The sequence below is a fragment of the Rhopilema esculentum genome, chromosome 21 (genome assembly GCF_057945365.1).
Source record: "Rhopilema esculentum isolate cy_ngs chromosome 21, ASM5794536v1, whole genome shotgun sequence".
NCBI lineage: Eukaryota > Metazoa > Cnidaria > Scyphozoa > Rhizostomeae > Rhizostomatidae > Rhopilema > Rhopilema esculentum.
In genome coordinates, this window is record NC_142835.1 from 906,110 (window position 1) to 933,920 (window position 27,811).

The 27,811-nt window shown below is 37.2% G+C and overlaps 1 protein-coding gene across 1 annotated transcript; it reads right to left on the reverse strand.

The window, feature by feature from the left end:
- Positions 1–999: 999 nt before the first annotated feature.
- Positions 1,000–26,953, reverse strand: LOC135684866 (thioredoxin domain-containing protein 16). The gene is made up of 24 exons (XM_065200553.2): positions 26,698–26,953; positions 25,183–25,262; positions 24,857–24,930; positions 23,095–23,166; positions 21,375–21,496; positions 20,590–20,680; positions 20,321–20,456; positions 19,762–19,925; positions 19,407–19,518; positions 17,535–17,640; positions 16,738–16,824; positions 15,656–15,789; positions 15,071–15,171; positions 14,080–14,204; positions 13,273–13,425; positions 12,501–12,675; positions 12,120–12,188; positions 11,311–11,435; positions 10,729–10,813; positions 9,789–9,921; positions 4,334–4,485; positions 3,338–3,422; positions 2,630–2,720; positions 1,000–1,890 (listed from the first exon to the last, which is right to left on the reverse strand). The coding sequence occupies exons 1-24, from the start codon at positions 26,882–26,884 to the stop codon at positions 1,583–1,585; spliced, it is 2,967 nt and encodes a 988-aa protein (XP_065056625.2). The 5' UTR covers positions 26,885–26,953; the 3' UTR covers positions 1,000–1,582.
- Positions 26,954–27,811: the final 858 nt, after the last annotated feature.

Consider the following 27,811-nt stretch of genomic DNA (forward strand, 5'->3'; position numbering starts at 1 on the left):
GGCGCCCCTGAGAAACATGAAGTCAATGTTTTGAAATATGCAAACAATCTTTTGGTGATACAAAACTTGAAAATGGCTTTGAAAAAAGCAAACATTGCAGATCTAAAAGTAGGACTAAAACCAAAACATGCGATTCTGCTATCAGGCAGCATTTTCTGGGAAAACCAGATTGTGCAAAAAATATAATGGCGACATGTTTCGGATTTTTGGTAAAGCCCGATCGTCGATCCATAGCAGTTGTGGAATCTATCTACATCAGCACGAAAAACCGCTTTTGTCTAGTCAGAAGGAGTTCGTTTTCAACTCAGGACTCCATTGGTAACAATCTCAGCAGGCAAGCAGCTCTGATTGGTCAACCTCAACAGTCATGTGTATGCGTTTCTGATTGGCCTATTTCGATCCACAACTGGGTATATATGTTTCCTAGTGTAGAGTTTTCGATCTATGTTCTGACGTTTTAAACTCTAAAGAGTGTCAGGCGAAGCTTTAGTTTACTTAAATGTTTGCTTTTTTCAGTGTTTTGAGTTAAAAGAAATCTGTTTAATTTATCTTTTTTGAAGAAACATAATAATAGCTGGTTTCATTATATTTTAGCTTTGAATGCAGTTTTTAGCGTTTGTTATTTTAGCGCCTCTCCACCTAAAACTGTACGTTCGTGGAAGTAACTTGAGACGTCTTGGCAATGTTAAAAGTAAAGTTCTCATGATGCAGCCAAATGAAATGTCATTGCAATTTCATATCAATACAGGTATTTTTTCCAGCATCTTCACATATAGAAAATGAGTTTTCGACCCGTTCCTATGGCCCTTGACAGCCTCTGGAAACTCACAAAAATGTCTGCATCGCATCTTTCTACAAAGATAGCAGCAGAGTCTGAGTTGTGCAAGATCTGGAAATCTCATTGTGCCTAATCGCACCTACGTAGATCTTCGTGGCGCTTAGATATGTGAAGTGGTTCTCTAACCAAATTTATAGATGCGACAAGAAGAAACAAATCACTGTCTTCATGAATATTATATTGCCGTTATGTAATGTTAAGAGAGGAACACTTTATTAGTCGACAAACAAATTAACAGATTTCGATATATTTTCATTGTGAAGAGATCGATTAGCCAACGGTTAATAGGTTACAATCGAATATATATCAGGCTCTACATATTCCAGCATCTATTCTGTGGTTTTAAATATATATTGCCATGAATGAATAAATATTGCCACGCTTTCGATTGAAGGTAGCCTCAGTATCAACAAAGAAATCGCAATTAGTACAAATTTAACAAATCTAATAATTCACAAAAAATTGTTTTTGTTACAGGTAAGTTCTTATAGATATAGATACGTTCCGAACGTTTTATCTTTACTAATTTCTTGCGTAAAATTGCCGTAAATTGTAAGAATATTTCTAATCAGAAGATGGCAAAGATCGTGGAGGGAATAGGTCAAAACTCATTTGTATTTTAAAAATGGATGAGTAAGAAATTAATAATAAAAAGCAAGGATCACTTAAAGAACAAAACCACTAGTGACAACATCTTTAATAATTTACTGGATTTGCTAAACCTAGATTCTACGTCAATGTCCCTTAAAGTTCATCGTGGTCGGAAACGGTTCCACTTTTGCCCTTATCTTCATCAGGCTCCTCCACAGCATCATCGGGCTCCTCCGCACCATCACCAGGCTCCTCCGCACCATCACCAGGCTCCTCCGCACCGTCATCTGCCTCTTCATCTTTCACTTCAACTTCCGCCTCGTCGCCACCAACATCAACACTGGGTATGTCCTGTTCCTTCGTCAAGTCTTCTTCAGCTTTTTTATCAGATATTGCTGCTTGCATCTTTAGGTAGTCGTATGGTTTTCGTAACGGTTTCCATTTCTTATCCACAAGTTCAGCTGAAATAAAGATTTTTTTACAAAAGTTCTCTTACAAAAGTTTTCTTAAAGGTTTCCACAGAATTAGCTACAGACTTTCAAAATAATAACAACTAATACAAGTGAAATCCATTTAAAAATCCAAAGGATTTCATGTCGGAAACGATAAGGGAAACAGCGTAAAATGCAGATATTTGAGGAATTTTTAGCCTGAGAGCAGGTGCCCCCTTACTTTCTGAAGCAAAGGTTAAGCAATTGGAGGTGTCCCTTACTTGTCTACATGTGCTTCCCTCCGCTTTTAAAATGCTTCCTACCTATGATTTATTTCATATCGTTCCCTACCTATGATTTATTTGATATCTTTTTCTGCAGTGTTTTGGTAAAATATACAACAGTAAAAAAGCAAGAAAATCAGTCTGCATGTTGACTTTTAAATAACTTCCACCTCCACATTAAGTCATCCTCTTTTAGAAGCTCAAGAATCAATAGGGCCCCTTTGTGCTAAATAGAGGTTTAAAGTTTAACATATCACTTTAAAAGACTCCTTCCAGTATCAGGATAACAAGTCATTGCTTATATTTGTCACTAGACCAAGGGGTAATCCGTCTTTACTACAATATCGTTTCATATAGTGTAGCATGGTGGTTAGATTTCGAAACGGATAAAGATCCACTGCTACAATGCTATAAACAACAAAAAAGTTGACCCTGACAAAGGAAACACAAAGTCAATTCTTTTTACAGTCATAACAACAACTTACAAACTGGCTTGATCTCTTGCTTCAAACAGGCTTTCACCCAAGTAACAAGAGTATCATTTGTCACATCGTCTACAAAATGGAACACTTTTCCCTGAAAAAAATCGAGATACATCAGACTTTTTAAACTGAAAGCAAGTGTAAATGAGTTGGTTGCAATAATGCTTGAAAGTTCTAAACTAGATACTGCTACCCTAGAAATTTCGTGGTCGAAGGCATACTGCCAGGGACAGGGGCAGAATGGGAAGCGTTCTGCTTGATCGGTTAATCACCCGAATTCCCGTCGCTCTTTCATTAAAAAGTGATTTAACAAGGCAAGTGACAGAAATATATACGAGCAAAATTTGTGAAACAAATTATTTTAATTCAAATAGGTCACCTAGTCTAAGATTGTCGATTGCCGTGCAGTTTTGAAGTGGAATATTTACATAATGGGGCAATGAACTTGAACCCTTACTGTCATGAACAAAATAAATGAAAGTGGACCAAGTCAGTGAAATTTTGCGCCATACGAGAATGGTACGTGTTACTGTTAAATTGCTTTTATGGCTTATCAAAAGTAAGGAATATATCATGAGAAAAGTTTTTAAAGGGACTAAAAGCACAAAATTTTGTCTTTTCAGTGTTAACTTGAAGCTTGTGAGCTTGAAACCATTAATGATGCTTATGAGAAGAGAAAAGGCAAACAGGGCGAGAAAAGTATCGTGGTACCTTCTCGTGATTCACCAAAACGAGGGCTGGTTTCGAAGCATCCTTTATGTATGCACGCATGATTTCCTTTGTGACAATTTTACTCCTAAAAAGCAATGGAGACGATGAAATATCTAAATATTTGAATACGATGTAGATGGTATGGAATATTAAAATGACTTTCATAGCTTGGGTTTTTTCAAACACTGTGTGAAGCAGTAAAAAGAAGTGCCAGTAGATAGAACAACAAAGAGCCTACTAAAAATAAGAGAGTCGGAAAGATCTTATTACCATCTGCCTTTGGGTGTTCGGCAATGCAAAGTGGCACCTAAAACTACTGGATGAAGTCCAGAAAAACAAGTATCAGGTGGGATTATAACGAATAGCATTGCATTTTTCAATGAATGGGCGAGAAAAATCTAGAACTTATGACGATAAGACAATTTGAAGAAGAGAGTGACCAATATCCTGTGACCTCGATCTGGGACGGTATTCGCAGGGGGGTGAGTTTGAAAGCGACCATGTGTTAATGCATCATAGGGACAGAGAGGAATTTCATCAGGGTGCTCCCTTCAATGGCATGTTTCTTAGTATGTGGAATTTTAGGATCTCAAAATATATTTTTGATTCATAGCAACTTTAAAACTTAGAGAATAAATTACAGAAAATTCAGTTGAATCAATGGCACAAAAAAATATAAAACACGTCGATTGATTTTTAACGTCGCCAGTTTTACTTTTAATATAAACATATAATCCAGAAAACTGCAAAGCATTGCCTGATCTTAGACGTTTTAAAATAAAGACATTTGATACTAAAGACATTTGTAGCATTTGAGATCTGTGGGACCCATTCATTGGAAATCAAAAGCCTAGCTGAGCCTCTCATGTATGGTCCTGTTTGGTGTTTTCGATGTTAGTTCCATTAGAACTCAATGGGCACTCATCTGAGTAGAACGAGAAACTTAACAAAAGCAATGGAAAGGCGATGAAGACGGTCAGCATCCGCATTACGTACATATCCATCCAAACAACGAATACTTTGTTTGTATTGAATGCAAGACGCTCCAGTGGAACTTTATTGGTTTCTTCAGTCTTCTGTTTGAATTGAATTAGCAATGGTTTCTTGTATTCCCTGTATTTAGGGAAGTTTACAGCCGTAAGCTCTCCCTGAAACACAAAATGACAAAAGGCTACCAAGTGATTGAAAAAACACAAAGCGACACAGGGTATCAATGACCAAGTGATTGAAAAAACACAAAGTGACAAAGGGTACCAATGACCATGTGGTGACTGGGATAATACAAATAAGCGTCAAATGCTTCAAATGTGAAATGATAACACCGCAGAGACCAGGTTTTAAACAGGCTGAGAAGTGTAAATGAGTCAAGCTTTGGGCAAAAGGATAAAGGTCTCTACACAAATTTGAGAGCCTAATATAGGAGCAGGTTGGCCCGGGCTCAATGCTATATGTGCCACGATAAAAGAAATTACATGACAGATTTTGGGCTTGCGTTTTTAACAACCTGTGTTGTTAATAACGTAACAGTCTCGAAGGACGAATTATTGAAGAGCGAAGTCGATAGTAAGAGACGTACGTCGTGTTATTATCTTATTTCGAACCAACTAACTATTTCTAAATAAACACAGCGGTATATACAAGCAGCGAAGCGTAGCATGAAAAACACAGCGGGAACAAAACAAAAGCTTAGATGTTATCACTACAGTACCTCCCCCCTAGAATGCAAGCTCGAGAAAAGCATTTGGGATAAAAGTTAATTAAACGTATATAAGAATATTCAGGCATGTCCATATCTGTCGGGAAAATGAACTTGTCTCCCTGAACGTGTCCAAGAAGTACCAGGTACTTGGTTCTCTACCGGCTTGGCCCTCGCTGAAGCATGGTTTGATGGGAATGATGTGTTTTTGGCAGTTGAACGTTGGTTATCTGCATCGGTATAAGCAACTTTAAGACGATCTATGCTTATTGTTTTTTGTTTTCCATTGACATCTACGAGGAAATGTTTGTCAGAGCGCTTGAGAACCTTAAAAGGACCGTCATAGGGAGGTTGAAACGGCTTTCGAACAGCATCATGGCGAACAAAAACGTGCGTACAAGATGGAAGATTAGCGGGGATGTATGTGTAAGCTTCTTGAGAACGGGGAGGATTGGTTTTAGTTGTTGCATAAAACTTTGTAGACGATCAACGAAAACAGAGGGATCAAGGGCTGTGACATCAAATGTCGGAAATATGAATTGACCTGGAAGACGAAGTGTGGAACCATAAACAAGTTGGGCAGGTGAACAACCGAGGTCAGTTTTAATCGTTGTCCGTAGTCCGAGGAGAATGAGTGGAAGAAGGTCGATCCATCTTGTGGAATCCGGTTGAGCTTTGATTGAAGCTTTAAGCTGTCGATGGAAACGCTCAACCATGCCATTGGCACAAGGGTGGTAAGAAGTAGTATGAATACGTTTGATTCCAAGTAAATCAGCGAGGGAACGGAAGAGAGCTGATTCAAACTGAGCTCCTCTATCAGTTGTTATCGTTGAAGGAACACCGAAAGCTGCAATCCAACGTGAAACAAAAGCTTGAGCGACGGTTTCTGCGGTAGCATCTGAAATTGGAATCGCCTCTGGCCAACGAGTGTAGCGGTCGATGCAAGTAAGAAGATATCTACAACCGTTTGATGGTGGTAGAGGGCCAACAAGGTCTATGTGTATGTGATCGAAACGTGTGTCAGTAGATGGAAAAGTTCCAATGGGGGAAAACGTGTGACGGGTGACTTTAGCCTGTTGGCATGGGATACAGGACCGAGTCCAATTGCGGATGTCTTTGTTGATACTAGGCCAGATGTAATGTTGTCTGATAAGTCGCTGTGTTGCACGAATACCGGGATGTGCAAGTGAGTGGAGGTGATTAAACACAAGGCGGCGATAACAGACAGGAACATATGGGCGAGGAGTGCCGGTTGATATGTCACAAATGATGGTTCCAGAATCTGCCGGTAAAGGAAACTCTTTCAGATTAAGAGAGGTGTTTGACTGTACCTGGTGGAATTCAGAATCTTGCTGTTGAGCTGCAGACAGTGTGACAAAGTCAAGGCTTGGAATATTGAGCAAGGAATTGAGCTCAATGCGAGAAAGAGCATCAGCAACCACATTCTGATGGCCTTTTACGTGTCGTATGTCAGAGGTGAATTGAGAGATAAAATCAAGATGGCGAATTTCCCGTGGCGAATATCGATCAGACGAAGAAGACAGTGCATGGAGCAATGGCTTGTGGTCTGTCATAACATGAAATGCGCGTCCTTCCAAAAAGTACCGAAAGTGCTTGATAGCTAAGTAGACGGAGAGTAGTTCTCGTCCAAATGTGCTGTACTTCGTTTCGGCTGGTTGCAGGCGCTTTGAAAAGAAAGAAATAGGTTGCCAGGCACCGTTGAGGAATTGTTGAAGCACTGCTCCTACAGCCACATTCGAAGCATCAGCAACTACACTGCATGGTGCTACTGGTGATGGGTGAACAAGAAGAGTAGCCCGGGAAAGTGCTGTTTTGACCTCTGAGAATGCAGATAACGAATCCACAGTTAGTTGGAACGGTTCTTTGGTAGACTTGGCAGAGAGAAGGTCGGTGAGAGGCTGTATTAATTGAGCACAGCAAGGCACAAAACGACGGTAGAAGTTGATCAATCCCAGGAACTCGCGAAGCTTTTTTGAGCGAAGTAGGAGGAGGAAAATCTTCGATTGCTTGAACTCTTGTGGAAAGCGGTGAGATTCCTTGTGGTGAAACATGATGTCCTAGGAAGTCAATATGAGATTGGCCAAAAATGCATTTGGTAGGATGAATGACAATACCATGATCGGAAAGACGAGAGAATAAAATTTCAAGATGCAACAAATGTTCTGCTTCAGAATTGCTTGCGATAAGTAAATCATCAATGTAAGCAAAAACGAAATCCAAACCACGAAGTACTTGGTGCATGAAGCGCTGGAAGGTCTGTGCTGCATTACGCAATCCGAATGGCATGCAAACGAATTCAAATAGTCCAAAGGGGGTTGTTATAGCAGTCTTAGGAATGTCACTAGGCTCGACTGGAATCTGATGATAGGCACGCACAAGATCAATTTTTGAGAAAATGGTTTTTCCATGCAGAGACGAAGAGAAATCTTGGATGTGTGGGATGGGGTAGCGATCGGGAACTGTAGCATTGTTCAAGCCACGATAATCACCGCAAGGTCGCCAGTCGCCTTGAGTAGCCTTAGGAACCATATGCAACGGAGAAGACCAACTGCTTTTTGACGGTCGAATGATGCCAAGTTGTAACATGTGATCAAATTCAGCCTTGGCAATGGTCAAACGTTCAGAAGCAAGACGACGGGGACGAGCAAATACAGGAGGGCCTGAAGTTGTGATGTGATGGGTGACGGTATGCTTTACTTTTGATTCATTGTATGAAGGACGGGCAATGTCAGGATACTTTTGAAGTAAGTCTTGGTATGGCGAAGTAGTATCAGGGGTTGCCAGCATAGGATGAGGTGAGCTGTCGGCGGACAAAATACCTTGAATGGTCAAATTTGTTGTAGTGTCAATGAGTTTTCGATTTTTAACATCAACTTTGAGGCCAAAATGAGCAAGGAAATCAGCGCCAAGAATAGGAAACGGTATTTCAGCAATAATAAAAATCCACCTGTACGTGCGGCGAAGTCCGAGGTCTATCGTTAAAGACTTTTCTCCGAAAGTACGAATTGGCGACTTATTCACAGCCTGTAAAGAAATGTTTTGAGAAGTTTGTCTGTCAGTAGAAGAAGGAGGTAAAACGCTTACATCAGCACCTGTATCTACCAAGAAGCGTGTACCAGTGATACGGTCGGTAATATAAAAGAGGCGACTGGAAGGAGCAGGACCAGCAGAACTAGTCGCCCTTAGTTGCTGGTGGCGTCGTTTCCCTGGTTTGAGGTGAAGCTTGAAAAGTTGCATGGTGGAGTGCAATTGCGAGCAAGTCGACCATAACGTTGATGGTACCAGCAGTAGGTAGAGTTTGAGGGTGCTGGGCTGGTGCGGCGATTACGGCTGATAGAGCGGCTTCGGCTAAGCCCTGGGAAATTATGGGTTGGCTGTGTGTGGCTTATGAGGGCTTGGACTTGAAAAGTCAGTTCCTCTACTTGAGATCTGAGAGCATGAACTTCAGATGCGAGAGGCGGTGTAACAGGCGTGGGGGCCGGCGCTGACACGGTAGGTGTTAAAGAGGAGATGCCAAGAGGGGTCGCAACCTCTAAAATTTTGTCTGCTAATAAAGCAACCTGCTCAACAGGAAGGGAGTCAGCAGTGGAGGCTAAAATCAGCCTGACATTGGTTGGTAACCTTCCCAAAAACAACTGTCGTAAAATGTTGTTTTCTAGTGTATTGTCTCCAAGCAGTTGTCGCATATGGCGCAGCAATTGAGAGGGCTTCCGGTCACCCAGTTCTTCTGCAGTCAGCAGTTGGTGAAGCCGCTTTTGTTCAGATGCGGAAGTACGCTGTATGAGTTCGGCCTTGAGTATATCGTACTGCGTTGCTTGAGGGGGGTGGATCAAAATGTCGCGTACCTCCTGTGCGATTTCAGGCTGGAGAGCGGAGATTACATAAGCAAACTTTGTAGCCTGTGAAGTTATATTTCTTGTGAAAAACTGGGCCTCTACTTGAGCAAACCAAACAAGGGGATCGTTAGGCCAAAAAGGTGGAAGTTTGACACTTACCGAAGCAACTGGTGCTGGTTTTGAAGTCGTGGCGATGGCTGCAGTTGCAGTAGTGCTGGCTGACGGTGGCGTGTTGGCGTCTGTATTCATGTCGAATTGTAGACGTAGAAATAAACGAAGTGGTCACCAATTTAACAACCTGTGTTGTTAATAACGTAACAGTCTCGAAGGACGAATTATTGAAGAGCGAAGTCGATAGTAAGAGACGTACGTCGTGTTATTATCTTATTTCGAACCAACTAACTATTTCTAAATAAACACAGCGGTATATACAAGCAGCGAAGCGTAGCATGAAAAACACAGCGGGAACAAAACAAAAGCTTAGATGTTATCACTACACGTTCTCAATAAGTGCCCGTTTCGCATGCGCGTTTGAACACTAACCAGGGTTCCACCCGCTCTCCCATTTACAGAAATAAAAAAGCCACAAATAATGTAGGGTTGACGGGGTTCATCTCATATTATGCATTTTCATTTTTAGTTGACCTGTCAACAAACCTTCGAAAAAAATCTTGCTAGCTTTTAAGCTTTCAAAGATTATAACTTCCAAAACAAAAATCTGACGAAATTCTTTAGAAATGGGTTTTAAATTGAAATAACCAATAAAAGGTGAATAAACAACGTTTTTTCACTGTAATGCATACTGCTTATCGTTAGTAAAGTTTCTGATTGTTCTGTTAAAAAGCTGGTAGAAACAAAAGTGCCGGAGAAGACACATTAAAAAGAAAGAGCAACTTACATAAACTGGCAGGCTCTTCTTTTCTATGAACTTGCTGATTTGTTTAAAAGAGTTGGCCAATGAGAGTTGCTCTAAGTGGTCATCCCTTTTTACCAAAATGAACATCGGAACTGGAAGACCTTGCTCATTAGCACTAAAATAACAAATTTTGCACTCCCATAAGTTTTTGTTGGAATATGAAAGGGTAACAAATGCAAGAGAGATAAAAGACAACATAACTGCTGCAAACATTATAGCATGATTATGGCAAGAGACAGAAGCTCTTCCAACCTACTTCAAATCACGAAGGTTATTGACATGGATACTCTTTGCATAATTTACTGGGTTCAATGTTTCCTGAAACTCAGAACAGCAGAATGACGTTTAAAACCAACAAAGTCACAATCCAATTTAATATTTCACTACAAGTACACATCTTTCGCAAATGCAGTTATAGCTTTTTACCTTATAATTGCAATGACAATAAAGGAATTCAAGACAGGATTTTTCATTTCATTGAGGCTTACGCATGACAGGAAAAGGAAGAGGTGGCCGGGATTTAAAGGCTCTTGCGCAATCAGCATGCGTTGCAACTATATTTTCGTACTGCATGAAAAACCAAGTACAATCGTGAAAAAATAGCTGGTTGCCTGAGAGCCTTTAAGGGCATCTTCCATTGTATTACTAATTGAGAAAACACTTTTTTGAATGCCTAAGCTGAAAGAAATCTCGAAGTTAGTGAATAAAATCAATTGATGCCATAAGGTCAATCAGATTCTATTTGAAGCTGTGTATACACAAAGTTAGTTTCCAGTTGATTCTCAAAACGGGAGGCTAGAAGGCTGCAGCTCTTCAGTAATAAGTAAAATCTGTGGAAACAGTTGAGTATCTTCAGCAAAAATCTGTTTCAAGGAGAAGAGGCATCGAAACGGAAAATAATAAGACACAAGAATCAACAAACCTTTTCTCTGCAATTTCACCGGTTGCATAAGCAAAGGGAATCTTTCCAAATAGTTTCTTGGCAGAATTTGAAAAGACTTGGAACTCTAAGAGCAAAGAGAAGCACGCATTGCATTGTATTACGAGACCTAAAGCTTTAAGAGCCTCGGATATAGATAGACTAAAGGATTCAGCTCAATACAGAAGCCTATGAAACAAGCAAAAACCCTATCAGCAAATGGACATATTTTAATAGATATATGTTCCCTGATATTCATATCAGAGATAATATTCACTGAGCTAATCCAATCACGGAGTTGGAGCGTAAGACAATATAAAAATTCATCAAATCTGATATAACTAGAGATATGTTATGAAGCCTATACGCAAACTTGGCAGATTTGAAATTTTCAACTAGTGAAGATGAACACTTTGCCAAGGGTGTTGGTGTTGTCGCTCCTCATATATGGAGAAAACGTTTTGTGACATTAACTCAAAAAGCAGAAATTCTGGCATCATTCAGTATCTGACAATGCGGAAATTCTGGCATCATTCAGTACCTCAAAATGCAGAAATTCCGGCACCATCTAATAAAAAGACTTACCACTATCTCCTTTCTTTCTAAAAAGCCCAAGAACCGACACCGGAGCTTCAGACTGTGCTTCAAAGTCTAAGTATTTGTTGATACTTTCGGCGTCTTGAAGCTCTTTTGTAACGGGGTTTTGATACCTGTGTTTAGAAAAAAAAACAAAGCTATCATGAAACTCTTTATCAGCAGAAAGGCCCCCATAAAAAGCGTAAAAGCGTTAAACTAGCAAAAATTTGTACACCGATTTATAGAGTATTCAGTGGCCTTTGCAAACAATCCAAGATCAAGCAATTTAGAATGGGACTTGGCAACAAAACATAGGATAGATTCACATTCAATGTCGCAACATTTCTAGCATCAGAAATGGAAGAACAACTGCTAAATTTGCATCTGATAAAGCAAAGAATAAAAAGGTTAGAGAGAGATAGGAGTGTTCATTTCTAAAGCAAAGAAAAAAGGAAATTTCTCATTCTCAGTTATTTTTCATTTTTTCATTAACTCAGCATATGCTCAGCATTTTTGCATGCAAATATCATACGCTGATCATGGGAAGTGTACTCCAAAAAACTATAAAGAGTCATTTTTACCACGTGCAGCCGAAGACCGTACCCATTATGGATTTAAACCCACACATTTGCCTACATGGTCTGGGGATTTTCCGTCACCTGAAAACATATATTACGAAAAAACTTGAAAATAAGAAAATGATCAAGTCTTTACTATCATATCATAATTGCAGCAACAATTTTGTAAATGAAATCTAAAGTGGTTACTTTTGCATCTTCTCCTGGATGAGCAAGAAGAAATAAAAAATTTCTACATACATTCTGATGGATCGTTCTAATGTTGCCGCATCTAATGATTCTGTGTATGTGAAGGATTCATGTCCTTTCCTGGAAGATTAGAAATGCACAATTTACTTAAATATATCACATTCTCTTGTGATACATCATTAACTTCTGATGAAAATGTGAAATTGAGATTCTAGGTGCAAAAGATAGTAAAACCTTTCATTGATCTAAAATTTTTTATTTTAGTTGAGACAAAATTACAAAATAAAGACAAAAACAAAAATTGAGAATGTTAATAATCGTTCTAGGTAGCCTCTTTTCTGATTAAGCCTCGTTCTAATGGAGGGATTAGTTTGAGCCGACATCAAATCTTGTGTTGTTACAGCAAAACTGAGGATAAGACATACGAACTACCTGTATATTTTGATCGTAGGATACATAGTGATGTTTTCTTTACGGCAAACATCCTCCCAGTCAAAGCAGTTCATTTTGTTCACAACAGTCTTCATGTCACTATCGGATTGCGTTGCTTCAATCTTGGCAACAACCTTAGCGTACGCTTCACGCAGGATTATACTCTTAACACACCCTGAAAACGAATAAAAAGTTTCATTTTCAAAAAAAAACTAACAAAGTAATCGTTGGATTCAAAGCATTGAAATTAGCAGGACTATAGCAAGAATAATGAGAAGGTAACGGCATTCGGCGGTAAGGCAAAATGTTGCCTTTAGTATACCCATACCAGCTTTTACATCATTCCAGGGGTTCACTAGTGAAGCAGAATTTTAGATATTTCAGATGATTTAACAACCTACCGCTCATAAAGACATTAAATCATCAACCTCCAAGTTGTCACAAATAATTTTAAGGTGATGAAATTTGAAGCAAATAAGAATTACTGTTAGGCTATTGCTGTTAAAAACGTATATCGTTCTTCATTTCATAAACGGCGATATTTCATTTCTGCTCTTAAGTGATAACTAAAGATTACTTCTTGTTCAAGCAATTCCGTTGTGTTTAGCAATGGTATACTAGTTATCTTTTACAAGCAATAATAGCACTGCCAGGCTGAGCCTCGTGATTGTAATTGAAAACTGGAAACATCCAAGACACGTTTGGGTGCTTCACAACGTTAAATGCATTACGGACAAGATGAATTAATTTTCGCAATCAATAAAATGCTCACAAGGCAGATAGAACAGCGTAACCATGAGATCGTTTGCGTCTTTCGAAGGATAAAATGTTTTATCTTTTAAGGCGGTGACGTTCTCATCATTGACTTTGCGCTTGATAATATCCACTGCAAGTTTTCCCATACTATCATCCTCCATTGATAAAACTGAAAACATCAATTGATTGGTTGAAAAACTGAAAAACTTGAAAAATTGATAAACTTTGAACAAAATTGACAATATGATAGACAAATTGACAAAATTGAAAAACATCAACTGAAAACATCAATCAATTGATTGATTGATCAATTGATCAAGGGCAATGGTGCCAAAGTTAAAGCACTGGGTGTAACATACTCAATAGGTTTTTTGACAATAAAACTATTTATATATTCAACTCTCAATACTTATGACTTACAATCTTCATAAAAGTGCTTCGAAGGCCGTTGCAATGAAAGAAGCTGCTGAGGATTTTCGCCATGACCTTTCACTGTCTAATTTTGCCTTTAGGTTATCTAGACCATTATATCAAGACTTTGACTTATCCTGGTAATGGGATACAATTTTTTACTTACGATGGTAAATTTATGGTATATAAGGTTCATTACTGATAAAAATGCCAATCCACAAGTAATCTTTATCATCCCACTTGCCCCTATCCCATGGATTCTGGTGCTGTCAAAGGTTCTATAAATTGACTATCCCCAATAGCTGTTAGGAATCACAAGTCAACATGAAAAATCGAATTGAAAATCAAGGTGCTATTGCTCCGCTCTAGGCCTAAAATTAAAAGGCATAGAACAACAAAACAATAATCGTACGTGATGTTGAGTCGTCATCATCATCCACACTATCATCTTCGCCTTTGTTTTCTTCTTCTGGTTCTTCTTCTGGATGTAGCGGTATGTGATCAGAGCCACTCAAGGGCAGGCGCCTTACACGCGGGCTAAAAGTGACAGAAAATAATTCAAAGAACCTTTATAATATATTATTCGTCGTACAATCATTGCATAATATCTTTTTGCATAATATAAGTTTCAATTTGCAACTTCTTACATCCAACATTTCGTTTTGCTCTCTTCAAATGGTCGTGATTCTTTCCACAATGACATATCATGTTAAAACATAGGGGTCCAATGGTTTTCGTAAGAAGATGTCTAGCAGGCTATATATGCTGGCATTTTAAGGTTGCAGCTAGACAGAAATACTCTTCGCGAAGCATTCTGCTACGGAAACTGTATCACTTTCAGGCACCGCGGAGCGTTGAGAAAAGTGGGGGGTCTAAAAAAAAGTGGGGGGGGGGGCTTTTCTGGTAGTTTGATACTTTAATATTTGGCATTTTTTGCAAAGCGCTAAAGCCCCCCTTAGCCCCCCCTGCTCCGTAGTACCTGAGTTTGTTGATTAGTTATACTCGCTTTTTGTACCACTGGCTGCTTTTAGTATTTATTCTTCGTAAGAGAAACCAGGTTTTGCCTTTATTGAGTAAAGAAATGCATGAAACCAAAATGAGAAACCTTCGTTGAGTGGTCCTAGGCCAATTTGGGCGGCAATATTTAAGTGTAATGGGGCAGTGTGAAGATTTTTGGCTCTCATAAAAGATTGTCAAAGTTGTCAGCTTAAACACAGTTTTCTGATATTATTTGCACCAATACGCCTTAACACAATTCTTCATATGTACGTGCATCGGTGGAGTTTAGCAGTCGGTGTCAAGCAGCCAGTATCCTTCAAAACTTCTTTTATCGATGATCCCCCTAACTATAGGGTAGTGACAGGGTTCCTTAAGAATTTGTCTTAGTTCAACAGATCCGTTACCTTAGATTTTTCCACAAAAATTGAAGTAAAGATTCGTAGTCCATTTGTCCGATGTGCTTGATCTCTTTCCCATCCTTGTAAATCTCAAATCCAGGAAGCCCCTACAAAAAATTAAAGTTTTATTCTTTTCCAGCTTCTAACTTCAAAAATGTAACAAAAACCTCTTATGCAAAATAATACGAAATGTCTTCTTATAGAAGTAATTCCTCGGCGTAATCATGAGGTTTTATGTCATAGAAGCTGATTATTTCTATGTAACATTTCAACGATGACGAACTCACGTAAAGCAGCATAACAGGTCATTTCCTTTTCTGATAAGAAGAAACTCAACTGATTCGGAATATTTATTATCAAAATCAAGGTTAGGTTGGCTTTGGGGTTATAAATGCTTTATTGTATCGAAATTAACAGAAAACAATTTGCAAGCAATATAAAAACCAGCATAATAGTTATTAGCTTCTATTTTTATTTGAAGTGTGGCTTCAGAAGGGTCCTTCGGTATTGCATTTAAAATAACTGCCAGGGTTAGCATTATTAATCGGATTTGAGACATCTGGCAAGATGAACAAACGTCTAAAGACATACATTCAATTTGGCATCTTCTGGATGGTCTGTAAAGTCCACATAGAAAAATTCAACGACTAGCTCTAGCTGTGTGTCATAGACACTGCGTGCCACGCGGCGAAAGGTTATTTGGAATTCATAGCATCCTTGAGCGTCTGAAAACGAAACAACAACTTTTGTTGATCTAAAATACTCAGTAGAATAAACTGTATGGGTGCATATGTTCATAAAAACAACGCAAATTGACTTATGTGTGAAGCAGCTCTGAATTTTTAAAGTAGGCATGATCAAGCTGTCGTCCAAACTTGGAAGTTGTCGTGGTAATTAAACTTAATTGTTCCTGTCTAAAAATTTGATCGTATATAAAACACGATAATAACATGTTTTTATTAATTGCGATACCATTTAAAAAGAAACTTAACAGGGGTCAAAAATTACATCTAAGGTCATCGATTCTTACATGGTTTTAAACAAAACCAAAAAGCCTGGTGTTTAACCAAATATAACTAGATACTAAAAAAGGAGAAGATAGGAACTTAAAGGTCCCGACGAAGTTGGTGGTCACCTAAATTTCTATCGGTTGGATTAAAGTATAGGCTATGGTTAAATTTTCCGATCCCAACACAGGACTAATTCGAAGCTATTTTAGGATAGTAAACGTGCTGGAAGTCTATTGTTAACATGGAAGATAATGATTGTCCAACGGGACATGATGCCGTTTAATACCTACGCCCAAGCCGATATGCATCCACATGTTTTCATAAGCTCCCTTCCCTCGATTACAACTTTGCCAGAAAGCTCATTTTCAATTAAAGGTCTGCCTTTTAAAGATTAAAATGTGAAACTGACTGGCAGGACAAACTTTTAACATACGCTAAAATATCCTTGGTCTAGTCAATGCAATACCAAGTCATCGATAGCCACTTGAATATGAAAAATATTGTCAAACAAAAATTAAAAATCTTATGAAATAAAATTCTCTATATCTAAAAACCGTTGTGAAAATTCCCCTGATTTGAATAAGTTTATATCCAGAGTCATCTTTCCAAACTCACTAGATGGACCTGTCAAGTTGTCAAAAATGCCAGTTATTTGTTACTTACCCTTCATGCACCCTCCAACTACAACTATTCCTTTAGTAGGCTTTTTCCAATCGTCTATTGTAGTGTAGTGAATGTCAACTGCTGCGACTGCAACGACAAATTTGCGGAAATCTCACCTATGGTTTTACATTTAGACGGAAAAGGACACAGGAAGGTTAACAACTACAAAAATAAAAGTGAATGCAAGATTATGCTTCAAGTTACAATCTACTACAGGAAAATTAAATTTTACTGGGAAAATAAAAGCAGATTTAAATTAAAAAGAAAATGGAAAGGTAGGTCATAAAACATCGAAGTTAAGCAAAATGATATATAAAATTAGCAAAAAGCTGTGCCCCTTAAACGGTAAGCAAAGTAACACTTTTTCAGCCAGATATGGGACCTAGGAACACGTCTAACATGAGTCTCGCATAATGATGGTTATGATGGCAACTTATGCCTAATTTTGGACTTTTCAAATCTATAAACGTTTCGTTAGAAGCAGTAGCAGGTGCTAGCGACAAAGAAACATGGGATCTTATTTTTAACGCTTTTGGCAAACTACCCATCAATATCTTGTGAAGAAAAAAAGGAAGAAAATTTTAAAAGACATTTTGGTAAGAGATATAGGCTAACAAATGATTAGGGGATATCAAAGTGGTCAAACGGATAACGGAGGAGCTGCATTTTTGTTGTTTAAACTGTCAGTAAACCATTCAAATCTACAACGTTCTGTCAACACAAGAATCTTAAAAACATCTTTTGCATGAAAATATTCTTCGTTTTCTCCGTTTTCATACAGTAGAATATATTCTTACCGACTTCTCTGTATGCTTTGTTTGGGCTCTTATGATATTGGCTCAGGACATCTATCATAGTTTTCAACGTGAATTCCATATGTTGGGGCCACTGCTCGTAGTATTTCTAAACAAAAAAGATACTTCATTCGACAAAGCAACTTGGGACACATTTTTGTGTCAAATGACGTTTCTTAACAATGGCTGTATCAAATGTCATAAAAAAAGCAAAAGTTTCTCAAAATGATATCGCAGAATTTTAATCTCTAATTACACTATGTGGGCAACGTCTTAGACCCCACTACCCTGGGTGCCCAAGTCTCCATAATTTATTCTCAGAAATAAAGTTTAAATCTAATCTCAGAATAAATTGATTTGACTTAAGTAGGGACTGGAAAAAGCCTCTGTCCATCCCCCCTCTCGAGGCGCCGGGAAGAGTTCACGCAATCACCAGGCCTGGAGAACGTGCGGCAGCGCCGGCAGCAGCGCGTCAAGGAATTTTTAGCACAAATTCATTGCAGGGAATTGTTGCTGTTTGCCAGAAAATTTTTAGCCTGAAATCTCAATTGCTTGATTTTAATATGAACATTAAATTTATGTTATTCTCTTTCTACGGAACGCTATTTTTTGTGATGGACATACATACTGTATAGTTTTTGTTCTGCACTACTAAACAAAAAACGAAGATTAGCTTTCAAAATACAATCATGTGGTATTATCAGCGGCTGATATACCAAATTTCCGGCAATTCGGGCATGATTTTCAGCTACTATTTTAATTCAAGCTAAAACAAAGCACTTGAAGCCCTTTTAGATATGAAAAATACTTGAAGACAGCCAACCTTGTTACGTCAATTGTATTGAAAGTAAACATCAATACTTAGTATTTAGCTTGCTAGTACTGATATGAATTAAATCAAAGTTTTTCCAGATTTTCAGATCTACTAACTCTAACCTTGAAAACAAACTGTATTGTGCTCTATCAAGTTCTCCTTGATAATCTTATACTAAATTTCCGAGCATGGTTTTCAGCTACTAATTTGATTCAAGAAAGCTAAAATAAAGTTCATTTCTCTTTTTACATTAGCCATTTTAGATAAGTAAAAACACTTAAAGAAAGCCAATCTTGTTACGTCAATTGTATTGAAGGGGGTGAACATGCCCCAAAAATGTGTCGATGTGTCATTATTCATCATTATTCATTCTTTTTTACTGGCATTCGCATACATTTTTCATCGCTTGCTTTATAGAATGTAGGCGCTTTGGTCTTACATCTTTGTCTTAAGCACCACCCCTGCTTTAAAAGATTAATTTTGACTATTGAAAAGTAAAATAGTATTCTTACAACTTGTATGAATTACTAGCTTCGATGATAACTGGCGTTTTTGACAACTTGACAGGTCCATCTGGCGAGTTTGGAAAAATCACTCTGGATATAGACTTATTCAAATCAGGGGAATTTTCGAAACGGTTTTTAGATATATATAATTTGATTTCATAAGATTTTCAGTTTTTCTCTGACAATATTTTTAATTTTCAAGTGGCCATCGATGACTTCAATACCTTGTATGGTATTGCATTGACTAGACTAGATTTTTTAGCGCATGTTTAAAGTTTATCCTGTCAGTCAGTTTCCCGTTTTAATCTTTAAAATACAGAGCTTTTAGTGGAAATGAGCTTTCTGGTAAACTTTTTTAGCATGTCAGTTTATTTTTAGGACAAATGTTTAAAAAAATCAAGCAACTTAAAATATCGCTTTCTGGAAATTTTGGCAAAGCTTCGCAGGAAATCTTGAATTTTTCATCTTGCTGCCAGGATGAAAAATCTTTTTTCAAGGCCTGGCAATCACCATAGCCCAGAACTATACGGCCTGAACAGAACATAGTTGCTATACCTGCCCTGAGCCAACAAGATGTGCGGGTTGTAGCACAAGGGTACCAGGAACAATGTCCCAATCTGTTGCCAGATCAATACCAAATTCTGGTAACAAGTCGACGTGAATTTTCCTAAAAATTGAAGTCAGTTCCAGTTACAACAGATATTTAAGAACAGGAACAAAAATTATTTGAAAAAAAGTTACATATGAAGCTTTCTATGAATTTGAAGAAAACTTTTAGCTCAGTCGCTTTGTTGGCACAAAAATACTGTTTAGATATTGCTGTTATAAGTGCATAATATGATGGTATTGAAATTATAAAATGGTATTAAAAGGAAATCAATTTATGGATGATTGATTACGCCGTACTCACACATCAACGAGAATGAAGTAAAAGCTATCGTCGATTTTTTTGAGCGCCTCCGCTGCCATCTTAGTCATCTTTTTTATATCATTTGTAAACAAAAACACTTTGTTAAGAGGAAACGTCAAATCCAATTTGTCGTAGATGCTTGATCCATCTTGTTCAATTTGGACCTGCAAAATAAAAAAAGTTATTCAATTTTTCTCAATTGACCATCCATTCACACCCCATTCATACTCATCTCGATACTAAAAACATCTTCGTCACTGCCTCTCGATGCAATATTTAACAATATCCTAGCTCTGTATGTCATAGCATATATGAATTAAAATATACTAACACGGTTCTTATTGACCAGCTATGGCTTAGCTGCTAATACAATAAATTTCTTTATAAATCAACCTTACAGATTTGACTGAGTATCATAAAGAAATCTGAGAGTGTCGTATAGGTCTCCGAGTACACTGAAGAGAGAATCAAGTCCACATACAAGCGGCTATTCTCAATCTACTAACAATAATGTTGAAGTTAAATGTTCAAGTTAAATTATTTTTAAACTCCAACTCACAATCCTTGAGATGCCTTCAAGCTTGATAAACCCAATAACATCAAGAACATTCTTCGGTGCCATCTTGCGTACCCTGTAGTTGCACTCGGCATCGGCAGCTGCATCTTTGCATTGATAATACCACAAAGAGCCATCACTTTAAAGAAATAAAAAACATTTAACAATCCCATCATCCTTCAAAAATCGTCATTCTGTGCCTTCCAACACCCAGGGACCCTATGATATCTATAGATACTCTCATAAACGACACTGAATATGAAATCGCCTACCCCTTTAAACCAGGCATTGATTTTTCTGTTGTAACCACAAATTGATATTCTTTTCCGTAGACAAACGCTGCTTCTAAGAACATTCTGTGATCTGCAAAGAAACAAACGTGATGCCAAAATAAACTTCGGGAAATCAGCTAACGGAAGGCCTCTCGTTGATTGCAAAGGCAAACAGTTAATTATTTTTATTAGACAATTGTGTGATGAATAAGCTTTGTTGCCAAATTAATAAGACGCGTTGAAAATTTCCTGGTTGGTACTGTCGAGGAGAAGATCTAGAAATTATATCCCTGTTGACCAGTGGCGTGGCGAGAGTTGGAAGATTGGAGGGGCGAAGAGAAGTCCTACAGGAGCTGAGCAAGCAGAAAATGTTTGCGACCACGCTCTTTAGATTAGATTAAAATGCATTTTAGAATATTCTTGCAATCGTCTTCTTGCAATGGTTTAAAACGTTTTACTTCTGTTTGAAACATCACTCCCCCCCCCCCCCCTCTGAGGTACTTTTTTTTATTGCAGATTTGCATTTTTTCAGACACCAACCTTCCGAGCATTGGGGGGGGGGGCAGCCCCTTGCCCTTCCCCTCGCTATGCTACTGCTGGTAACGTTCATTCCTTAATTACGTACATGATTTAAAACCCAGATTGTTTATTCCCTTATCGAGCTGCCTTTTGGCTTCCTTATCTAATATTCAAAAATTTTATTCCATTTACTTTGTGACACAAAAATACAACTTGTCTTTGCCAAATACATAAACATCAATTGCAATGCATAATTATCAACTTACCTTTATTTCCAATTCCTCTGAAATACCCTAAAACAATGTCCTTTGAGCCTTTGTTGTTCATTAAGACTTCATCCCACATATATTTATCTTGAGCAATGGACACATCATAGTCAAGAATATCCCTGTGATGATGAAATTAATCATTAAACATTGTTTAAAATATTCCATGCGACAATGAAGATTTTTTTTGGTTTAAAAAATGAATTAGAAATTTATGCAAAGGATAGATTCCAAATATTCTTAAGATTCCATGTTCAAATGGGATTGGGATACCTTCAAATCTTGAGAAACTTTCTACGTAAAGAAATTTAAAGACATTTTAATCCTTTCTCATTTAAAACGAATGACAAATATTTCCACAACATCTTAATAATATATATTATTTATGTTTGAAAACTGTCAGGTTAATTTCCAATGGTGGATGTCAGAGATCCGAAAACAAGACCTGACATCATGGACCTGATATTCGAAAACTAGTGAAAGATGACAACTTTCAATGAACCCACTTGAAGCTGATGCGTGGCAGGGCTTCGTTGTAGTCAAGCAGAACTTCTCCTATTTAAATGTTCTGATTTGATTATTTGTCAACTGTAGGCCACTTGCAGCATGATGCAAACATAGCACACTGCTGTCCTTGTAGGAGACAAATAATCAATTTTGAGAGGTTTATTTCTCAAATGGACATCCTCATTATATCGTGATCTCTTTACACTGACATATTTGGATTTTGATGTGGTTCTGCACCACTGACAAGAACTTGTGGTACTTTTCAATTACAATTTTTTCCGATTTCAGCACTTCCTCAATTACCTAAAATTCCAACTTCCCAATAAGTCCCCATTTTTATTGTTGATTCTATTGAATTATAGTTATCATCATGTGTGGAAAAAATTTCATCACAGCAAATTCCATCCTAGTTAGTTTTCTGGGGGCTCAAACGGGACCAAATTTTTGCAAATTTTGGCCTGGAACTAGATTAAAGGCCTCATAATTTCTCAAATAATAATTTCTACCTTCTGATTTCCGCAAAAATAATAGTTCACTTTACAAAGATCAACATTAAATAAGCTTTGCTACATCTAGATAGTCTGAATTTAAGCCCTAGCCTTTCAAAATCTGAATTTTTTTTATCCGGAAGTAAATTTGTAGCAATTTTAGGCTGCCATTATGGGCCAACTATTAAAGAATGATTTTTTTGGTAATTATTTTCTGATACCGCTCCAAAAAAAGCTCAAGGGTATCAATTTTGAAGAGGCTATCAAAATCTAGTCAGGAAATATAGGACCTCAAAGTTTGCAAAAAGTTTGTTTCCATCTCCCAGAATTCCGCACTAGAGCCAAAGCTGGAGACTTTGTAGAACCATATCTTTGGGATGGTATAAGATATCAGGCTGAAATTTTCAGGATGCTCCTATCTTACATATATTAACATTGACATAAATTTCCATGCAAATCTGAGGGGGTGCATGTGAGACCCCTAGTCCATTTGGCATTGGATGACCCATCAGAAAACTTGCAGGATAAGTATTATTGACTTTTTAGAAGCTAGTTTATAGAAAATGAGTGCATTATTTTGAATCCCTGGATTGCAATGTCACTTTTCATTTTACTTGAGCTATCTGCGTTCATGTAGAGCTATTTCTAGCACAAGTGTTACTCCTGTGGTCCCTGCCATTCCAATTACTTAAAAACAACAATACACACCAAGTCCAAAAACTTACATTAAGACATGTCCAACAATGTGATCCTCATCAAAAAGAACTGGGATATCAAGATCCCTTTTATTATGAATGCTGTTGGGAAAAGGGGAACTATCAAAAAAGGACTTTAATTGAGGCATAAACATGCGTATCTAAAAAATTAAAATCTTAGCTTTTAACTCAAATTAAAGAAGATTGAAAATCCAAAGAAAAGAAAGGGAATAAATAAAGTGACGCTTGAGTGGTTATAGACAAATTGACAAGAAGGAACCTGTCTAGCTAGTAAAAAGCAATAACATAATCTAATGAAAAAGGTTTTCTGAATCAAGAACATAAAACTAGCTTATATATGCAAAGACAGTCAAAATATAACACAAGGGCTGTATCAGGGGCTTATTAATCTGAAAATCCTGAATTATCAATTTATCCTGAAAAAGAATGGAGGTTATACTCCAAGAAAGTTACCTCTTAGCTAATAAGTTACTTCCACTTATAAATGCATTCCTCTAATAAAAGCTGTCATTTTTACCAGATACTTTTTCACTGTAAACTAACTAACAGGTCTATCACTTAAAATCTTTCTCTTGCCTGATCTCTCAAGTACATTTCAACAATTTTATAATAGATTCCCCCTCATTTTAAATATTTCTCTAATTTACCTAATGCCTAAAAAGAGGAATTTAATAGAGAACCACATCCATGTTCCCAATTTATTGGGATTTGAAAATTGACATAATTACTGAAATATGCAAAATTCTCATTACAAAACAATGGGCTTAACATACAATGGCGGCACCAGCCATTAGGCTCTTGGGGGGAGGGATAAAACAAAAAACCTTAGGCCACATCCTTTTTACACCAGAAAAACGCCCTTTCACCAACATGGATCACCAATTTTACCAAATTTAAGCAAGTCCCAAGACTAACTTTTGGTTACATAAAGGCAGTTTGAAAATTATAGCATTACATTGCAAAAAGTATGTTGCCAAAATACTACCCCTCCCCCAACATTTTCTCATCAAATTTAGGCGAAATAAAAAATTGATCCTTATGAGAACTGGGGGAAACCTGCTAACCTCCTATCAATGTCATACAAATACGATTCCAAAGATTTCAAATAAATTCAATCAGTTTCATTCATTGATTACTTGGAATTTCATTAAACATGCAGAATTTAAAAATAGTATTTAGGCATTGTGTCTTGATTCTGTATTGTGAAAGTTCGAAAACAATCACATAGCTGGAAACAAAAAATTCATGATACATAATGATCACTAATTGGCTGGTATTGGGTAAAAATCACAGACAGAGTGGAATCAATGGTACATTGGCCAGGGGGGGGGGGGTCAATGGTGCCTTGGCTTCAGGACAATATATGGAAAAGCAGAGAGTAAACACATTAGGGTGGTGATGCATATATACCTAACTTTGAGCATTATGTTATATACATATTATGTTATGTAACATTAGATCTTCCCAGCTAAGTCCTCAGAAATTTTTTTTTTGGCAGGGTGTGGGAGCAGTACAAATGATATCTTGGAAGTTGATTTACCTAAAGAAAAAAGACACACAAGTATTCCTAAAACTGATAGATTTATTTGGTAAGTTAAGAAAATGGTAATATTTTCATTGTTAAAATCTTATTTCCAAGACGCTAGGTTATCTTAACAAGCTATATAATATAATACATAATACATAATATTAAACATTGGGTATCAACTAAAAAAGATCATTGTACAACTTAATGCAAAATTCAAGTTTTGAAAAAATTATTTTTGCTTACCTATAAACGGCAACATAGTCTCTTTGTTGGCTGCATTCTTTTTTTAAATCATCAACTCCTGCATTACAGTCTACCTGAGATAGAATTTTTTGTTAGTCATTTGTCACATATGGTTACTAGATTATTTCCTGAATGATAAAATATCCTTAAAATTATTAATCTGTGCAGAGCACATCTGTGCACCAAAATATTTTTCCCAAGTCTGATGCCAAGCTGAAGTGAGGCCACTACACTCTATGCAGGTGAACAAAGCAGCTGGCACCTTGACCATGTATTTTTTTTTAAAGCACAAAAAAGGTAAGCAAGAAGCATTGATAAGCTAATACCTTGTGGAAGCGTACACCATAGTCTTTCAATGCCTGAGCTGCTTTCTCAAACTCACCAATAAATCTTCTAATTTCCGGGTCTACAAACCAATAATTTGAAAGCCTTAGAGTATTACTTTATTAAAATGGACATAATTCTACGCATGTCAAATAGAAACCCAAGAAAGTTGAAAACACAGTTGAAGAGGAGAAGGAAAAAACTAAAAGTAATTTCAAAGCAAAACAAACAAATCTAGCTACAATCTTTAAACTTTGGGAGAATAGCTCCAGGGTATATTGTGTTTTGGGGAATTTGCAACTAAGCTACTTAAAGCCAGACACTGTAAGATATGCCACCAGAAGTCAAATTAAAGGGCATATGTGGCATTAGCAGTTGGCTAATAAAACAAAAGCGTTTGGAGTGAAAATCCATTGTTTTGTGACTTTTCATTTCTTCTTAATTTTTTTTTACTGCCCTAAAAATTCACCCTCGATTCCATGATTTGTACTAAGCAAAAGAGATAATTGTATTGGGTACTTCATTAGCCAATCATGTTCACCACACATGCCCTTTAATCAGTTTATTCTCACATATGCATTATTAGAAGATTTCTTTGTTTTATCAAGATATTATCTATTTGGGTATTTCTTCCTTTTTCAGCCGTAATTCTCGTTTTTCCCAGTCGGATTGTATTGTTTTGGGCTTTTGTGTAAGCAAAGAATTTGCACTGGTGATATAATGGGCCATAAAGGTAAACAAAGTTCACAATAAAGAACAATTAATCTAATCGACAATAATGGAAATTATTACACAGTCTACTTCACTGAAAGAAAACTTTTCTTTGTCTTATAGGAAAATTCAAAGAGAAATGGCTTTGAAAAAACAATAGATGTTCCTCCTCTTTACTATAATCAAAGAATACATGCCCCAGAAGATGGCTTTCCAAGTTTACCACTCTTGACACGGAAAGTTTTAGGTGCACTTCTGTAGAAATTTAGCCAGGTGATGCCTTGGATATGTATCTACTTTTAAGTGTTCTTTACTCAACTTGGCTGAAAATCTTATATTTATTAGACAACGCAGAAAATACTGCGGATTGAGGGTCTAAAGAAGATTTTTAATATGCAAAGAACTAAGTTCAAATAAAGCATTGCATGATTTGAAGGCCTTTTGCCTACATCAAGACGAAGCTCTTTTTAGAAAGAATGTCTGCAGGTGAACAGTTATCTGTTGGCAACAGTTGGCCTTCGTGGTGTTCCTTTTGTTTTGCTTTCAACAAAATTCGAACAAATTCATTAGCGATAATCTATTTTCAAGCCCAAACAGAAATAAATAATTTAAAGCACCTGATATGTTATCAAATACAGGTCTTTTTCGGAAGATATAAGCAAATAACAGAGGGGAGAATTGCTCCTTTCAGTCTGAGATTCTTTCCACAAGCTAAGAAAAGTTAAGATAGGCAGCTTTCAATATCTCTATTCGCCTTCCATTTAAGCAAAACTGAAAATTTAGAAAATAGCAAAAACTTCACTTACCATGATTTGCACCACTTCTGCTAAAATAAACCACTGAGCCGGTGGGATTCTGTTTCGCTACATCGAGAGCTTCTTTGTTAGTGATTAGCTTAATTGGACTTTCCTTTGCATGAGCCGCTAGTAATAAATTGAATATGTACAGTAAAATAAAATAAAAACCCCTTGACCCGACATGTGTAGTCTCCATAACGTGATATTTGCGCCTGGCAATATTGCCGTCACGTTTGCAAGGATGGAAGTAATTTCAGTTTCGTGCCGAAAACAAACCGGACAAGTTACGAAAAAGAGGTTCGAGGCAAACCAACCAATCACAAGCCGATGCGTTCAGTTCCTAGGAAACATTTGTGGTAAAGGTACGGGGGTTACTGAATGTTTTGGTAAATATCTAGTAAATAAAATAAAATTTATTTTGCAAATTCAATAATAGTTAATATTCTTTGCAATTTGAAATAGTTTTTGCGTTGCAGATATTGCTTTTTTATCATCTTTTGTTGATTATAACTCCCCATATCTAGATAAAGATAAACCCCCGTATCCGATCTAATGGTCCGTCATACAGAATGTTCCTACACGTGTCTTTGGCTTCCATCAAAATCAGCAAAATCTTCCGCTTCTTTTGCTGGCATTGATTGGATCAAAAGAACAATGAAAATAAAACCAAATATTTGACATTGCCACAGGTTTTTACCCCAATTACTTTATCGCCATTCAGCTCTATCTAAAAAGTGCTTTCTTCAGATTTCTACAATGTTTTACGACCCGTGGTAAAATGTGAAGCACGTAACAAATGTTTGGAATTAGTACGTAGAATTTTCATTTGCAGTGTAAAATTTAAGCGTCTAAATCTAATTACTACGGTGGCCCACAGGTGCCACGGCAAAACTTTCTTTCTCACGGCAAAACTTTCTTTCTCACGGCAAAACTTACTTTCTCACGGCAAAACTTTCTTTTTTCACGGCAAAACTTTATTTCTCACGGCAAAACGTTACTTCTCACGGCAAAACTTTCTTTCTCACGGCAAAACTTTCTTTGAATTTAATTTATTCCTCAAATTTAATTTATTTTGAATATTTTATCTCGTGACATTGGATTCTCGTCGTCGTATTGCTTTGTT

Bases quoted from the DNA above. Each gene is read 5' to 3' on its own strand.
- LOC135684866 (XM_065200553.2), bottom strand. From the start codon at position 26,884: ATGGAGACTACACATGTCGGGTCAAGGGGTTTTTATTTTATTTTACTG. The intron at 20,457-20,589 runs GTAGGCGATTTC...ATTTCTTTAAAG, and splicing joins TCAATGCCTGGTTTAAAGGG to TGATGGCTCTTTGTGGTATT. The intron at 11,436-12,119 runs GTATGTAGAAAT...TTCTAAACACAG, and splicing joins TTAGAACGATCCATCAGAAT to GTATCAAAACCCCGTTACAA.